Source organism: Clarias gariepinus, chromosome 15, assembly GCF_024256425.1.
Source record: "Clarias gariepinus isolate MV-2021 ecotype Netherlands chromosome 15, CGAR_prim_01v2, whole genome shotgun sequence".
NCBI classification, from domain to species: Eukaryota; Metazoa; Chordata; class Actinopteri; order Siluriformes; family Clariidae; genus Clarias; species Clarias gariepinus.
In genome coordinates this window covers 28592081-28611008 of record NC_071114.1, presented here as the reverse complement: position 1 = coordinate 28611008, position 18928 = coordinate 28592081, and the positions used below count along the sequence as shown (strand labels likewise).

Genomic DNA, 18928 nt, shown 5'->3' with positions numbered 1-18928 from the left:
ACAAGCATCCTCAGCGGCTGCATTTCCTCTGATTTAACGTTTGGTATTGAAGAAAGCGCCCCTGTCATTTTTGTAAATAATTATTTTTTGTATTAAGGTCCTCAAAATGCCGGATTTGGCTGTAGAAAAAGTTGTTGTGCATCCACTGGTTCTGCTGAGCGTTGTAGATCATTTTAACAGGTAAGTGTACTGTTTCATGATAATGAAGATTTTTTTGTTAACTCACTGTCGCATTGTGGCTATGCTAGCAAGCCGAACGGTACCCGGATGTAGACCAAATAGAGTGTGTGTAATGTGTAGTGCACTAGGTAGAGAGTAAGTATTGTTGGTTCATATTCTATGTAAGTGCACTTAGGTAGGGAACAGGGAGGGAATGGGTATTAAACCTGAAATAGCGACCGTACTGGGCTCAGCGGTGGGTTTAGCTAATTATTATTGTTACTTATTATTGTTTATGGTGGACTTTTAGTTTTTCGGTTTTAATACGTTTGTTAAGTAACTATTTAAATGAGAAATGTTAATTTTTAAGCACTTCATTAATTACAATTATCAATAACATTAGCTCTCCAACAAATTTTATTTATTCTAGTCAATTAAAACGTGTATAGAATAAAAAAAAAAGCTTTCACCTTTTCGTATAAATAGTATGGGTCTATATAGTATGTGTGTGTGTGTATATATGTGTGTGTGTATATATGTGTGTGTGTGTATATATATGTGTGTGTGTGTATATATATGTGTGTGTGTGTATATATGTGTGTGTGTGTGTATATATATATATATATATATATATATATATATATATATATACTGTATATATATATAAATAAATGTGTGAGTGTGTGTGTGTTGTTGTTGTTTTCCCCACAATGTCCCCCCAAAAAGGTATGTTACAATATTGGCACTGATAAGTGATATGGACATGTTTTTAAGCGCTTAATTTATGATAATATTTATGACAACAAAGAATAGGTATAAGGGACACTGAACACGTTTGTGTCATTTACATCACTGTGAGTAAAACTGTATACAGATTGACCTGGCAGCCTGACAGATTTGCTGTCAATTGAATGTCAGTTTCTCGATGCCTACAAGATACACAACAAGTGTAGAATTATACTGCCTCTGACATTAATACTGCACTGCTTCTCAATAGACTGTTTTTTCAGTGTAAGGAGTTTTATTTTTGTGTTTAATCATTTATGCTTACAAGATGTTTATTACTGACTAAAATTAAGTTAAGGCATATAGTAGTTATGTTAGATATTTGGAATTAATAAACGACGGAAGGCCAGCGTTTCAGACGATTATGGCTCCTACTTAGAAAACTTTTTACCTCAATGGTATCCAAACACTAGTGAAACACTGGGATAAGTGGATTAGTGTAGTAGGGGGTTATACAGAGAAAAAAAAAGAGAGTTTCTATTCTCATAACTGTGTATAAAATAACAAAAGTCCCGGTTTAACTTGAATGCCCCTTGTGGGAGTGTTGATGCTGTTTTTTTTTCAGGTGTATGTTTAACTATCATAATCCCAAAAATGTGTTTGTCTGACCTGCAGAATTGGAAAAGTTGGAAGCCAGAAAAGAGTCGTCGGAGTACTGCTTGGCTCTTGGCATAAAAAGATTCTCGATGTGTCTAACAGTTTTGCAGGTAAGTGCGTGTGTATGTGTGTGTAAGGCTTAGTGTGTAACTTTAACCCCATCTCCTGTTTAAATCCATAAATCCACAACGTTTAAAATTCTTTAACAGTACCTTTTGATGAAGACGATAAAGACGACTCTGTGTGGTTCCTGGACCATGACTACCTGGAGAATATGTATGGAATGTTCAAAAAAGTCAATGGTAAGTGCTTTGTGCAGTAACACATTCCCTGGTAACAGTGATTACAGCATGACACACAGGTGACTAGCTGAAGTACCTGTCTGTTTATGAGAAAAAGTTTGTAGAAATAGTCTAAAGGTTAAAGCTAAAAATAATCTGATCAGCTTTAACGTAACTAGTGATATTATTTCAGGTTGAAGCCCATGTACATGTCTGCCTGCAACAAAGATAAACCCCTTATTTTCTTACATTTTAAACTGTAATTTCATTCAATGTTGTCTGGTGGGACATCATTATATGACATTGGTTTTCACTGTATCGGTGGCTAAATATTAGGAAATTGTAAAACATTTACCTAGTTCATTAGAAGGTTTAAGTCTACTGTAATTTTATCTTATTATAGTCAATAGGAAAGAGAGGGCATAGAAAAGTTTATGTTTATGCCTTGTTTGCAGTATATTGTACTTTTTTTAAAACTCAGCCAATACACTTCCTGTTTGGTAATCAGAATCACAGATGAGAACTCAAAAAAGTAGATCTGATAAAGATAAGGATTTGTCTTAAAACGACTCCAGCACTTTTAAATACCACTTCAGCGCTGTTATTTTAGCTGTGAAAATATGAACTAGTCCCAGTAAAATGTTCAGTTTAGCTTTTCTGATCAATATCTATTGGTGTAGGTGTCGGTTTACATTGAGCAAGTAGCTTCTTTTTTTGCTTATAGTCATCAATTTTACTCAACTTTTTGATTTCACTTATGGTGCAGGTTAAGCCTCAAGAGTAAGTACCATGAGAGTTTGATTCTGTCCAGCCAGTTTTGCGTGATGCTGTGACATAATCTTTCTGGACAGACAGACGTCTGATGTTTGGAGACTGGTAACGGGTCTTTCAATGTATAAAACATTAAAACTAAAAAATCATTGAAAGAGCGAGTTTTGACCAATGTACAGCTGAAATGTACCTTTGTAATGTACCTTTCTTTTATTCATATGGATTCTTTCTTTTTCTGTTTTTTTTAGCTAGAGAAAGAATAGTCGGATGGTACCACACTGGTCCAAAACTACACAAGAATGATATTGCAATCAATGAGCTTATGAAGCAATACTGCGCAAACTCGGTTTGTATAACACATGCATTCTTTGTGTACATGTAAAATATTTTGGGAGTAATGATTCATAGAATGTAGCATTTTTATTTATTTTTATTTAATATACCATTTTTTTTATAATAGGTTTTGGTCATTATTGATGTGAAACCCAAAGACTTGGGCCTACCAACTGAAGCCTACATCTCGGTGGAGGAAGTGCATGATGTAAGTTCAGCTAAACATATTTCTTATAGTTTAATAGTAATACATTTTTATACTTTTTTTTCCCAATGCTACTTTTATCATAATTTATTTTAATACAGATTTATGTAAATAAATGTGCTTGATTTATGTAAATAAATGTGCTTGAGGTGTATCATGGGATATAATTTTTTTTTTTTGGTAGTTTATGGTAAGTATGCATGTGCAATATGCATTTTATTTTTATTTTTTTTTATTTAAAACAATTGCAGTCCTGGAGTGCCAGTGTCTTCATAGGTGAGTTGACTGGCAGTAAGGGCACCACTGGCAGATGTCCTGTATTTCTGCTTCCATACCAGGCCAGTTAAAAACGGTCTTTACTGTTCAATAACTCTGGGGTGTTGTAGGCCCCCTAGGGCATAGGAATAAGCTAGGAGCATCAGCCAGTTTAGTTTGGATTTGGAGATCACCAGGAGGGTACACCTTTACCCCCATGCTGGGTGTGATAGAGAAGGTTGTCCTCTATCATGAAATATTAGATGTTGATTGATCTGTAGCACCTGGGCAGTGCCAGTGAAGGGTCATGGCGTTGTTAATCTGACAGAAAGGTTAAGCACATTGACAGAAGCTAACTTCTTTACCCTGTTATTCTCTTCAGTCATTTCTGAGAGGGTAAGGATTCATGATTACCTCTCACCACTGGGTTTCGTTTCCCCAACTCACATCCAATGCTGTTTACACACACTGTCTATTCAGCATCCTGGTTGCGGTAGTGTGCAGACCGTGCAACAGCTTGTGTACGGTATGGATGTCCGGTTTTCTGTGAAGTCATTTGCTGTAACAGTTTTTTGTTTCTCTTCTTTCCACTGCAGGATGGAACACCAACATCAAAAACATTTGAGCATGTCACCAGTGAGATTGGAGCCGAAGAGGCCGAGGAAGTTGGTGTTGAGCATTTGCTTCGGTGAGATGTTTTGACAGGTTTGAATGTACAGTTTCTGATCAGTAATTTATCTAGGACATACCGTCACCATGGTGCATTCAAAAAGTGCATTTATTTTATATTTTATCTTAAGTATCACACAGCTTTATTGTTACGCTGCACCAAAAGTAAAAAAAAAAAAAAACCTTTTTAAAAAACAACTGTTAAAAGCTAAAATGGACACGGTGGCTTAGTGGTTAGCACTGTCTCTTTGCACCTCTAGGGTTCAGGTTTGTTTCCCGCCTTAGGGTCTGTGTACATAAAGTTTGCATGTTCTCCCAGTGCTTGATTGGTTTCCTATGGGTCCTCCAGTGTCCTCCCACAGTCCAAAGATGTTCAGATTAGGCTTATTGGCATTCCAAAATTGCCAGTAGTGTGTGAATTTTGACTCAGTTGTACAATGGAAAAAAATACATGGTCCTTAGGAGGACTACAGAGGTCCCTTGATGGATGGATGGAATAGGTTGAATTAAAAAAAATTGTTAATAATAGATTAAATAAATGTCTCTTTTCAGAAAGCTTTACCATATCTAAAATATTTTTTTGTTTTAATAAAGAATTGTGCAAATCACGTTGCATAAAAGTCCCTGTGAATGAGGTTAGAATGACGTTTAAAAGAAATCTGTGAGTTTACAACTGCATTACCGTAGAGCAGCTGTTAGGGAAAAATTAATTATCATTCAATATGAAATGAGATATTTATATCCCGAATATTATTTGTATGCTTTTTAAACAAGTATTACTTTTGTATTTGTTTATTTCGGCTTTGACTAGTCATTGATCTGGCGGTTGCATTTTTTTTTACAGAGACATCAAGGACACCACTGTGGGGACATTGTCTCAGCGCATCACCAATCAGGTCCATGGTCTGAAAGGCCTCAACTCCAAGCTGTTAGACATCAAGAGCTACCTGGAGAAGGTCGCAACAGGAAAGTTACCAATAAACCATCAGATTATCTACCAGTTGCAAGACGTATTCAATTTATTACCAGATGTCAACCTGCAGGAGTTCATCAAAGCCTTTTATCTGAAGACCAATGACCAGATGCTGGTCGTCTACCTGGCCTCGCTTATTCGCTCTGTGGTGGCCCTCCATAACCTCATCAACAACAAGATCGCTAACCGTGATGCTGAGAAGAAAGAGGGTCAGGAAAAGGATGACAGCAAGAAAGAGAAGAAAGAAGACAAAGACAAGGAGAAGGACAAAGACAAGGAGAAGGACAAGGGAGATTCTGCAGCAAAGAAAGATGAGAAAAAAGAAAAGAAATGAACTTTAAAACCTGACATGGACTGACACCATTTTGGCTAATATAAGGATGCCACCCCCACCCCCCCTGCAGGTTTTGTCAAGTCTCAACTCCATCTCTTCATGATAAATGTATAGTCTTTGTTTAAAAGCAGCTACTTAAAGGTTATTGTTTCCATATTTGCACCTATTTACCATTACTGTTAAAAGTACAGTGTCAAAAACCAGGTCTGTGTTTTGATGTTTTATTGATTAATATTGAAGATTTTCAATTTTTTTTCCACTACATAAATACATACATAAATGTGCATATTCCTTAAATATAACTTCTGAAGAACTTTATTCCACCATCTATAGTTCTGAAAACAGCATTTCAATGAACACAAAACAGTAAATCGAATAAAGTTTTCTCTTACCATTATTTTTTACTAGTAGGTTTTAAAGTTAAACGTTCCTTTCATCTCTGATAGCTACACAGAACAGAACAGTTTGATTTAAAGCATATGAGTGTAAGATTGGTTGTGTTGTAATGGGTTTTCTTCATCATTTCTTCTTCACTGGAATGCCTAACATATTGCAGATTTTTATTATCAACAGGTCTACTATTTCCTCCTCTTCAGATGTCTGGTGGAAAGTGGTGGATTTAAAAAAAAAAAGTAGGATTGAAAAATTTATTTATTTTATTCAACAGTACAGTACATTGATATAAAGCTGATGTGTTAAAAAAAATATTTTATATGAGCAGATTATAAATAACCATCCTGGGATAATCAAGATGATAGTGTTTACAATTACTCCAGCACCTCTTTACCAATCTACATTATCTTGTGTGTAAACTTTGTTGGAAGTCCAAATCATTAAGCGATGCAATTATTTATTAGTCAGGTCTGGATTGGATATGAGCTCATACAGTACACTGCACAGCCACATTCTCAGCGTACTGAAAATTTTTTCTACTTTGATGGTGTCCAAGCAATATAGAGAAATAAAGGGAGTTTTTACTCTTATAACTTTATTGCGCACAATCAAAAGTTCTGGTTTGATTTAAATGTCCCCCTCATAGATTGACTATATTCAAAATATTATAACTTGGTTAGATGTAGGCTAATTTGACAAAGTTTATCATGCTTTAGGAGGTGGCAGAAACAGAAAACTCAAAGATATAAAGACAACATACAAAACACAGAATCAACTCAGGAGTACTGGAGTCCTGGCAGTAAGTACTTCACTCATTTTCCATAAAGCTTATCTTATGTAGGGTCGCGTTTAAAGACTATTAGAGGGGTAGGGGGTACAAGGCACAGGACACACTAGATGGATGTACCTAATCGTACACATTGGGCACCTTGGAAACACCAATTAGCTGACTACGCTTGTCTTCCAACTGTGGGGAGAAACTGGATTACCTAGAGGTATCCCACAAAGTACAAGCAAAACATGCAGGCTTAACATACGCACACAGGCGAGTTTTGGAAATTTGCTGTCCTGTTCTAAATTAGAACAACTTCTCACCTGACTTTACTTTTAACCTTTGGCTCTTAGACAAGGGACAGAGATCTGTTTGGCTCACGTTCGTCAAGTAGTAAAGATTCTAACCAGTCACAGATGAGACAATATTATTGTAACCAATTATAAAGCAGAATGCAGGATTCATCTAAAAAAGATGAGAAGACTAGCCTTAATTCAAAGTTTTTTCTTCTGTCATTTATGGCAAATTAAATGCTTCACAGCAGGTGGGACTAAACCACTGTGTAAACAAAGCATTGTCTATTTAAATAGTTAGGTTAAATCTCTAATTAGAATAATGTATGATTCATCGGATTGAAGAAATGTTGTCCATTTAAATCTAGCTACAGCTAAATCTTGACTTTTTAAAGCCCATTTGTTCCTCAGTACTTACCACAATGGAGTATGCGACGACCATGGTGACTAGGGCCACAACAGAAAAGACTAGGACCACGCTGGACGTGTTCATCCACTTCTGATACAGCGTGCAGGAGATCAGTTTCTGTTTGGAGTTAAGGTGAATCATATGGCACATTTTGATGGTGCCAAGCAGAATCAGGAAGGCCAAAATATATCCCATGTATGTGTCAGCTGATGCAGCGTCTAAAAAGCCTGAGAAACTAGTGAAAAAAAAAGATTTTTTCTTTTTTCCAAATGCTGTTCTGTACATGTGGAAGTTCAACATGAAAATGTGTAATATCACTCACAGGTTTCTGTGCTCCTGAAAATACTTCAGATCTTTATCTCCCTGAATTGTCCCATTGATGATTGCACCCAGTGCAGCCAAACTTGAAAGAATGATGGCCATTTCTAAAAGGTTATACTTCCTGAAGTACTTCGATTTCTGCTGCTTCAGCCACTCGACCTGTTAAAGCGATAATACTATATTACAGTCAGTGGTAGATTTTATTATAAAGTGGAAAACTGGCCTTATCTTTTAAAAATTTTTTATAATGAAGCGAACAAAAAGAAGATACAGTACATGCCGTCAAAGGCCACAATATTAATGCTTATGTGTGGTGTGATTAAATTAATTATGGAGCTCTCTGTAGGAATGCTTGTTTAAAAAAATAACACCTTATTTACTGCTATACCTTTGTTTTATCCTCAATGTCTTTCTTGTGGGCCCACATCACTGTTATAATGCAGCCCAGGAATATGGCACCAAAAATACCCATCACCAGCAAGTTGTTGAGAAAGGTGGGAAAAAGATGAGCAGTGTGAGACACACCAACCGTGTCGTGTATGACAGAGAGCGATGTCCCAAACGTTGTGAGGTGATTGCACAGGCACTGAGTGACCAGTGTTGTGGTGAGAGGGCCAACCTGAACGTTAGAATGATAACTCATGAGAATAAAATACTTTTAAGAGCTAAAGTAAACTGAACTAAAAACTTGATTTAACAAAGAAATTGCAGTTTTTTAAATAATTGCCAATATGAAAGAAAGGACAGTCTGGACATTTTTTGCACAATCACATACTTGTTAAATCACAAAACAAGGTTGTGTTGAATAGCCATGTAACTCACCCTACAGCCATCGTCCTTCCAACCCTTGTCATGATCATTCCAGTAGTTGCAGTTAGTGGTAAGCGCTGTGATCAGCACTGACGCAGGTGATTGCCCACCTGCTGGTACTATAGGCACTACTAGAAGATAGTAAATTCCCACGCCTAAATACATTTGGTAAGGCGTTATCACCCATGTATACCCGTCCCCTGTTGAGAAATATAGATATAAATATAGTTCATGAATTTTCATTTATTATGTTAGAACAAGGTTAGAGCAGGCCACCTTGGGAGTTGCTTGTCTGAGGTAACTGGATCTTTGCCAAATGTCTGATGTTATTTGGATAGTAATTAAAGCCCAGATACATCATCAAAGGGGTCGAATCTGAAGGCTCCAACTTCACCACCAGGGAGGTGCGTCGAGCAGTCACATAGATTGGCATAGTGCCGTTACCTGTTGTCAGGTTCAGAAATGTTCGATTTGAAGCTGTAGCGCTCACACTTGGAAAGAGAATCTAGAAACATGAAGACACAGGCTACTTTCACACTGCTGGTCAATGTGACAAAAAAAATGTTTTTTTTTTTTTTTGCTCATTCACATGGAACCTGATCCTTTCAATTCTGATTTGAGCCAATTCCATAAATACAGATCAGATTTTTTTATCTTGAACACATCATGTGACTCAGCACTCCTTTGCACATACAAGTCAGATCAGGAGCATAATCTTTTCAGACTAATGTAACGTACAGGTCACATGAACTGAAAAAACTGTAATTTTGTCAGTAAAGCAGATATGACTCACTTTCATTTGCAATGTGAACATAGTTTTATAAACTTCATTAAAAAAATAACAGTGTGCATTTATTCATCTCATCATAAGTCTCATCATTCATCTCATCAAAAGTGCATATTTTATACTGGCCGAAGTGGTCGTAGGTTAGGAGGTCCCCCTGAGTGGAATTAAAAACCCCTTCCAGTTCAGAGACTACACACAGCCAATTGTAAGGCTGTATCTTCTTTGTTTCTTTATCTTGTATCTACTGATTATAATTTCTGTTCTTGATCCTTGTTTTGTTGTGGATATAAATTTTCATATACTGCATACGTCAGTAAATCTTGGGATACAAAGATAAATGCTAGACATCCATAAGTAATAATGACAGTACATCTTAGGATATGAAATATTATACCTCGATTTCGTCCGGGAGATTTCTCAATTGGATAACACTACCATCATCTTTGGTAAGAGAGAGACCCCCAATGGTTCCACTAATGATCTCATCGTTGTTCCAAGCATAAGGGTTTAGCCCAATGTTCATCATCTGTGACCATTTAAAGCACATAACCCATAATTTTTTTTTTTTTTTTACATTAAAAAAAAAGATATCGAGATATCGAGCAACTGTGAACTGTGCGAGTAAAATTTCAGATATTTTTAAGCATTGCTGACTTATTTTTCTTCAATGTTTTCGCAAATTTTATGCATTGAGAGACAACATAAGCACAGAGCAAAAAAAAAAAAAGGCAAGAGAAATCAAAGGAAACTTACACGCAAATTCACTGGATCATTTGAATTAAACCAATAAGAAACTGAAGAAGGAAGTGAAAAGATAACCGAATTGCTCCCAGTGCTGATCTGGAACTGGTTAAGTTTATCCCATGTCAGCCTAGAAGGGGGGAAAATGCAAACAGAACACTGACACACTTTCTTTTGCTTTGCTTTCCCAGCTTACTTTCATACTGTCTAAGAACAGTAAACCAGACTTTAAGAAACTTTTAAGAGACCTTTAAGAAATCTTATTTACACCAGCAATCCAGATGTTCACTTTATGTTAATACATTTACATATTTAATATCATTTCATCGGTTTTGCTGTTGATATCCTATTCCAATGGCTAATTGAATAACTAATTCAATGTGTTTATCTCCAGTTCTATCTCCAGTTCTATCTCCAGTGTGTTCCTTTCCAGTTCTAATCCTTTCTCTGTCTCTGTTCCTGTCCTGACAATGGATTGTTATTCAATTATGTAAAGTGCAATAAATTATCATGCATTATTGTCCTTTAGGCCAACCAAGCTGTTTACTTCCCGATGCAAAGTTTCTATTGGATTTGAATTTAGATTCTTCTTGATCGACTTTATTATAGTGACCCTTTATTATAGTGAGGGTTATAGTGGATTTTGAGACTATACCATACCTATACACCTGTCCAATGAAAGCCACCATGTAAACTTACTGTCATGTTTTGGGGAAAAGTCTTTATATTTTAATATTGCTCCAAACACCCTCTTACCTGTTCACATACAGATTAATCAGTGGAGAACTGAGTACTATTGGCTCTGTGTTTATTGGTTTATTAGCCAGCATGGTGCCCTGTACTTGGTTCAGTATCCGGAGCAATGACTCAGAGGTCTGAAAAACAAGTAACATTAATCAAAATCACTTTATATTACGTACATCATTCTTGGGCTGACTGTTGTGTATTTACATGAGAAGGTAATTGTTGGTACCTGTTGGTCATTGGCAGCAGAAAGGTTAAGCAGAATACTGGCTGCCAAAACAACAGGCAAAGTTGCAGTGGTTGCTGTAACATTTCCCATCACCTTCAACGGAGAGATTTGGATCTTACTAATTTGGTCAAGAACACAGCATACTGCTGCCTGTAGATAAAAGAAAAAAAGGAAAAAAGGTCAGAAATACTAAGACTTATGCAATATAACACTATACAATGACATCATTACAACCTCAGTACCTTAGCATTGGGTGTCAGCTCATTTTCATGCATGACAAGACTTAGGACAGAGGAAGATATAACCTTAATTCCATTTAGAAGATCCGTATTTCCTTGGGACATCGCCTTACACAAAGATGTAGACATGCTCTCCACCAGCTTCAGAAAGATATGTTCAAGTTTAGGTGAAGTGCTGACAACAAAATTTCACAACAAAAGTGCATTTAAAGTCTGCCTAAATGCAAAATATCTCATTACCATTTCTTTATCATTTTGGCTGTAACTGCTGTTCATGTTATCGGAAATGGTCTTAAACAACAGCGCTAACATGTCGGTTGATATCGCTCTTGAGTTTTGCAGAGATACAGCTTTTGACACAACATTCTTTACAGCTCCGACAGAGACATTGGTGCTAACTGTGACCTGGAAATGAAAGGTGCAAAACATTTAAAACACTGCATATTTCAAAACATTCCTCATAGTGTCTTATAGGTTCTTAGAAATGGTCAAAGAACAACTTCGTACTAAGTACTAAACCAACATGATTAATTATATTAGCACTACAAACGTAACACTATAGACTGACCTGATTGGGGAGTGTAGTGCCGTATTCCTGATCAAGCAAATTAGTCAAAGACAGTTGGATGCTTCCCTGTGGAAGGAACAGGTTGTTGTTTGTGGTCACATGATAACCAATATTCACGTAATCACCTGCAGAAATAAGATGAAATAATGTCATTCTTATGAGAAGTACAACTGGTCTTCAGTCTGTAATATGGGAATGTCTGCTCTCACCTGTAGAGGTGATCAGGAAAATTCTACAATTCTGGATTGGGCAACTTATGCAATTTATGTTGAAGAGAGTAAAGATATCTCCAGTGGAAGGGGAAATTGTACAAGTGGTTGAGGGTAGATTTACGATAGAGGCACGCTTCGGTCTAGGGTTTCGGAATGTTGGGAGTTGAATATTGTAGCAACCATAACCAAGATCTTGATTTTTATAGCCTGCAAGAAACTAAGAATAAATAGCTGCTCATAATAATTGTCAAAAAAGAAATTGTGGAAGCAGTCATACCTTTAACTACAATAGTGCTGCCAGGACTGAGGGTTTTCAATAACACACTCGAAACATTATAAAAGGTACCACTTCCAAGATGACTAAGATGCATCTGACCATTTTTGTTTTTCTTGCATGGAGACACAACAACCTTAAAAACAAAATAAACTGATACTGATACATGCAAAAGGCCCTTATAAAATAATGACATTTTTTTAAATAAATAATTAAACAAATAACTTACAATGCATGTACATTATAAGATGGTAAAGCACCTAACACAATAATAATAATTTGCGGAAATTCTTGCAAGTCTGTGCTCTTAATTATTTTATACAGAGTTCTTTACATGTCAGGAATAATTTCAGTGTGAGGGTAATAAAGTAATTATGAAGTTGATTTTTTTGTGTGTGTAACTAAAAACTTACCGAACCCTTAGGCTGTATGGAGAACTGCTCAGGCTTTACGTAAAACCACTCAATCTCTGTTAAATTTGTTGGGTCTGATTGTAGAGAAATGTTCATATTGACATCTACTATATCACAGTTTGTCAAACACCTGACAAAAAAATTATATGTAATTATTTTGTTGCATGGGAAATCAAATGTAATAACTATCACAACATCTTCATACATACATATAATAATTCAAATTCAAATTTTATTTGTCACATACACAGTCACACATAGTACGATATGCAGTGAAATGCTTAGACAACTGCTAGTGACCTTTAAAATAAAAGACTATGAATAAGAACTAAATATGAAAAAGAAAATAGAAGGTAAATTTAACTAAGAAAGAATAAAAAAAATATATATAAAATTAAAATAAAATAACTGTGCAGTACAAAATACACAATATAAGAAAATATATGAAAAAATATAGAAAAAAGTAGAATTTTTGTGTGGAATGAAGTTGGATATAAATGGAAATAAAAATGGAAATGTCCAGGGGCTGTGCAATCCACAAATTTAAATGTAACTACTGCATTATCTGTATATAATAATAATAATAATAATAATAATAATAATAATAATAATAATAATTATTATTATTATTATTATTATTATTATTATTAATAAATTACAAATAAATAGTCTTCTCTTACTTGATATTAATATCAGCTTTATTGCTGTCATGTAGATCTTGGCATGTGCAAGTGTTTATTATATTATCTGAAACAGACCTTTTAAACTTTCACCATGAAGAAATAAAGAGTTAGAAAGTAATATAATGTAATGTGATAAGGCACAATCAATAATTTATTAGTTAAAACAATAGTTTTATTTTTAACCAACTGTTGTTTACCTGTGAAGAGTGTCTGGCTCCATTTCTTGCTGATAAATTGGGTTTAACATAAAAACCAAAATCAGCGCAAAAAACAAACAAACAAACAAACAAACAAACAACAACACATTTCGAAACATAAATTAGGTGAAATTACTTAAATAATTTCTGACGAAAATGTTTTCGGCTGGTATTAATGGTTAAAAATAAATTGCTAAGTATTATGCATTATCAAAACCATATAATGTACACAATGCTAATTATACTGTAGCATAACTATAGTTACTGATTTTTTTTGTGTTTTTTTAAGATATAGTACATATTTCTGGGGGGAAAACCAAACAACAAGAAACAACATGAAAGACAATACGTATGTCAAAATGTTGAAAGACAAGGAAAAGGAAAAACATAAACCAATGCCAGCTTTGTGCTTGCTTTAGTAAAGGATAAGAAGCCAGTAGGAGTCTAACCATCTTTGCAGTGATATTTTATAGACAGATAACTTCCAAGGTGTGGACAAGGCTCTCCAAAGGCTGATGTTTCTACAGGAACTTCGCAAACTTGATGACCATCGCAAACCTCTACAAATAAAACAGGCGTATAATCATTTGAATGAGACATGACAATTGCATCAGCCACAAACTTTCAGTGCAAACTTGATATGACAGAGGATTATGCACACCCACAATGCCATCTACATTAAACTGAGTGTATAATTCATTACTGCTATACCTGAAACAAAAACATTGATTGTCTAAATGCAAATATCATGGTAAATATTTGACTTGTGTTAGTTTTTCAATGCTGGAACTGGAATATTGTTTCCCATTAGGGCTGTTGAAGTCGGGGATGTATTTGTGTTTTGCTTTGTTTTGCTGGGAGACATCTATGCACATAGGTAATAATAAACCTTTTATAGTTGTGTTCTGTGTTTGTTTTATAATTTGCATTTTCTATATGACTGAATACACATGAATGCTGGAACAAGCAAACATCAGCCACTTTTTCTATATGTCCACTTTACTTTTTTTTTTTTTCTTGGTTGTTTGGAAAGAAAGCCTAGGACATCACTCATCTATTTCACTTGTAAAAATAATAAAAGTACCAAACTACATTCTTTCTTGTTACAAAAATGGTAATGTTACAACTCAAATATGAAAAAAATACAGTTTGGAACTTTTCTTTTCCCAAGAGTGTTCAGGCAAATTTTCTCTTATCTGTGGATTTGGTTAAAAATGGTTAAAAAGCACATACCTGATATCACACTCTTTACATTCACCCAGTTACACAGGTCATGTACAGATGTGTTGGAGAGAGAATGGTTGACTCTGCAGTAGTGCACTTTGTTTCTGCCGTAGAAGCTCTCATCAATCCCTATGGCCTGACCAGGGTCACATTTCAGCACAGCATGGTTGTCCAGACAGGCCAGAGTCTGTCCCGACTCTGAAACAAGTGCATAAAAAGCAAATACACTCCACAACTGCACAAACACACAGTATATCTGAATAACAATCTTTGTTCAATACAGTGTGTATTAGATTCTGATATCTTTGTATATTGGAGTCTGAAAGCTAAGGTGGGCTGTGATTTAAATTTGCAGGAAGGTGAATAAAGTTTAAATACAGTTAGATTCATAAAGATATAACAAAACGTTTTGTGAGTGGAACATGTTGTTACTTTTGTACAGGTATAGACCACCAAATAAAGGTCAAAATCATGTAGCTATATTCCAAATAAAATCTATGTATATTAACATAAATGTAACCTGAGCAGGTAAAAATAAATAAATAAATAAATAAATAAATAAATAAATTATTGAATCCCAAGTAGCAAAGTTGAGGTTGAGGAACTCAGACTATTGCCAGATACAGATCTGACAGATAAATTACTAATAACACTGTCATTGTTTAAATACAATAATATTATAATATCTAATGAGTGGCAAATCCATCAAAGCACTATGCAACATTCAATAATATAAATAGTAACAGCAACATATTCAAACAAAATAAATCCATATAAAGAACGAGTTTCTTGCATATTGGAATGGCATTATTTATTTATTTATTTATTTATTTATTTATTTTAATTTAGTCTTTAGCTGAAATTCTAAACATGACTTCCAGGTGTGATGGACAGAGAAATGATAAAGAAATTAAAAGAGACTAGTTGGATATAATTGATATTAAATTATTGCTCTTTGACCAGAGCTTTGGCCTAGCTGAATTTGATTTGAATGTGATTTTAAATGTGCAGTTATTTTCAGTATTAGTTGTAAATTTTCCCTCTGATTTTAGCATGAGACTTAAAAATTATTCAATTGAATTTTATTAATTTTGCACTTTTAACATTGGTCATTGTTGTAAAGCAGTTTTACAGACTCTTGCCACGGTAAAGCTGTGTTGATTTTCCGTCCATGAAGATTTTATGCCAGTGGCCAACATCATACAAAAAATAAAATGATGTATTTAGTACTTACCAAATTCACAGATAAAGTAGAACTTCTGGCTGCAGTTTTCTGTTGTCACCCAATGAAAATCTAATTCATTGGAGATGTAGCCACAGCCAGTACCATGAAAGTCCAGCCAGTTTGAGTAACTCACTTCAGAGCCATCTAGCCAGGACAATGGATCTATAAAATGAAATAAATATAAAGATCTAGAGCATTTGTATTTTTTTTTTATTTTATTTTTACTAATAAAAGCCTCAATTATTAATTAGACCAGTCTTTAACACAGTCTTGGACAAAATGATCCTTAAAGAGTTCAATAAAACAATGATTTGATAGCGCCACATCTCAAAACGTAACTTAAAAAAATTTGAGATGTGGCAAATAAACCAGATAAATAACTTAAACATTTGTACAATTAGCTGAGATTGGTTTAGCAAATTACAGCCTACTATAACCATTATAACTTTACCTTAAAATATAAGAATAAAAATATTAAAAACTAAATATTTTTGTATGAATATTTATTGTAATGAATAATAATAATAATTTATTGTAATTACTAATGTGTTACATATTTATTATCATCCACTGTCTTGAAGCTGGTCTATATCCAATTTCTGTCCAAGAATGTTAGTGCTTTACGTTATGCTTTAGTGAATAGAAAGACAAAGGTTGCATCATCACAATTTCTCGCATGTACTCTTATTTTTATTCATCTTAGTTACGGTGATTTCATTTTAGTGTTATTGATGGATGAGGGTACTTGGAAGGTTTATTACTCAAAATATCAACTGATAATATGTTAAAAGCTTAACACTGTTACTTGTTTAAAATGCAATGTTTTAGCAAAGGAATACATAACCAAACAATTAAACACTAAAGTTAAATAAGCTATCATGCTTAAGTAATAATTCAAATTCTTTTTTTTTACCAAATGGCGCCTTCATCACAGACTCAGCTGTACAATAAAAGTATGTACACAAATTAGTTAAAATTTAGTCAAACTCAAGTAAACTATTTACTTTCATTGATTCATCCGTAGTAAAACTTTTGTTTTATTCTTTATTCAATTAAATTTAAATTTTGGATTTGATTTAGCTCTAGAGATGAGTGGTTCTCACATTTTTAAAATGTTTATTTAAATAATAGATACATTCCAAGGATCATTTTATCCAAATATTTGGGTGATTTTTATCCACTGAAATTAACACATTAGGTCCACATATATTTTGAATTACTGAGGTTTGGATTATTTAAGTTAATTCATCAGTCATTTAGGCTGATGACTTTAAATTTGACTTTTTCTAAAGTTTGTAATTGTAAAAAAAAAATCAATCAATCAATCAATCAATCAATCAATCAATCAATCAATCAATCAATCAATCAATCAATCAGGAACTACCTGGTTATGAATCATGAATGACACTCAGAGTAATTGGTATTAATATCATTACAACTATTTATCTCATTACAAAAACCTAGACCTAGACTTCAAAAGCTTACTCCTAAACAAACTGTATAAGATAGGATATATTTTTTTTTTACATAAATATGGTACAGGAGATTTATGCATGAACACATCATATACAAAATGTACAATAACTAGGTTAGGAATATTTTAAAATATTATGTCACTTCAGAATGTTTATCAATTTCTATATTTTTGTTGCACCCCCCCCCCACATGTTCAACAAGTAAAATCAAATGAAGTAAAATTAACATGTCCTGTAATCTTCAAAACATATATCTTTCACTTCAACATTTCAATTTACATGCATTTACTTGTTAAATATGTTAAATGTGCATGCACTGTAATGACATGGTGGAATATGATAACAGAATGATAACAGAAAAAGATTTAAAGTGTGCTACAACTTCAATCTATCACTATAAATACCGTCTCACCTTTAGAATGGGGAGAGCTCAGGTTGAAGAATAAAGACGTTAAACCAATCCACCAGTTGTGCTGTGGCTGCAAATGATTCCGGAGAAACTGCTGTGTTTCTTCATTATGGATAAAGGCTAGATGTCCCCCGCTGAGCTCACACTCAGCCTGAGCATTACCAAAGCTTTGTGGTAGGGTCATAAACTCATAACATGAGCCACTATAGGCCCTTTGGTTGTCTGTGCATGAACCAGTCTCACTGTACTCGTTACTGCAGACTGAGGTGACACTGAGGATAAGCATAAGTAGTAAAGCAAGCAGAGGATGTCTCTCCATCTTCACCTCACCACCTGGACACGAAAATTGGCAGTGCATTGCTTATGCTGTTTATAAAGCAGTGGTGATGTCAATTCAAAAAAGGTTGTCTAAGCCCTCCCCGTGATCATTAACTTGCCAACAAAAGACAAATTTTCTATTGTACTGTGGGTCTAATGGATGCACATTATGTCTCTGTATTATTATTATTAGTCCACAGAGAGATCGTTGCTAGCATTCACTGCAAACAAAATAAACAGAACTCATGATGATGTCCATGAGTGTGTAAAACTAAATAGGTTACCCATTTTGTTTCCAATAATGCCATCGAAGACTCATTCTCAACTAAAAAAAGCTATGTTTCGTGCTATGTTTACCGCATACTGACATACTTTGACATATATTATGGTTTGTTATGTCAAAGTTATAATTTAAATTTTCCAAATTTGTCATGTAGCTGATGGAATGCTCAGAGAAATCCTAATCAAATGGGCAAACCACCCCAACTGAACTATCTCTTTTTGACATGTTGTCTGAGCTCAAAGTTGATGCTGCACAAATTCACCTGCCAATCTTTCGATCCATTTTACCCTTACAAATGAACAAGACTTCAAGTCAAGCCTTGTGCTGCCTGAACCAAATCTTATCCCTGCTCAGTTCAAGCCACACCCTGCTTTGTAAAGAGTTAACAACACATTATTTAAGCGATGCCTTGCGGTGACAAAGAGCAGGACAAACCAAACAGTTAACCAAACAGTTTAATGACCAACTGTTCCAGCTCCAAGCCATGGCAGCACTGTCAGTGATCTCTCTTTTGGGCAAAATGTAGAGGCAATTAGTGATGATCTG

General features: G+C 34.6%; 2 protein-coding genes across 2 annotated transcripts; one reads left to right on the top strand and one right to left on the bottom strand.

Annotated features, from left to right (window-relative positions):
* Positions 1-5760, top strand: psmd7 (proteasome 26S subunit, non-ATPase 7). The gene is made up of 7 exons (XM_053513854.1): positions 1-180; positions 1561-1652; positions 1752-1844; positions 2843-2940; positions 3055-3135; positions 3984-4075; positions 4901-5760. The coding sequence occupies exons 1-7, from the start codon at positions 107-109 to the stop codon at positions 5361-5363; spliced, it is 993 nt and encodes a 330-aa protein (XP_053369829.1). The 5' UTR covers positions 1-106; the 3' UTR covers positions 5364-5760.
* Positions 5761-7933: 2173 nt separating this feature from the next.
* Positions 7934-18100, bottom strand: LOC128543431 (polycystic kidney disease protein 1-like 2). The gene is made up of 19 exons (XM_053513855.1): positions 17785-18100; positions 15907-16059; positions 14682-14870; positions 13898-14008; positions 13449-13492; positions 13249-13334; positions 12569-12698; positions 12159-12291; positions 11879-12088; positions 11670-11794; positions 11342-11506; positions 11105-11242; positions 10863-11012; positions 10646-10764; positions 9902-10019; positions 9543-9674; positions 8638-8866; positions 8374-8561; positions 7934-8170 (listed from the first exon to the last, which is right to left on the bottom strand). The coding sequence occupies exons 1-19, from the start codon at positions 18098-18100 to the stop codon at positions 7934-7936; spliced, it is 2973 nt and encodes a 990-aa protein (XP_053369830.1).
* Between the last annotated feature and the right edge of the window lie 828 nt (positions 18101-18928).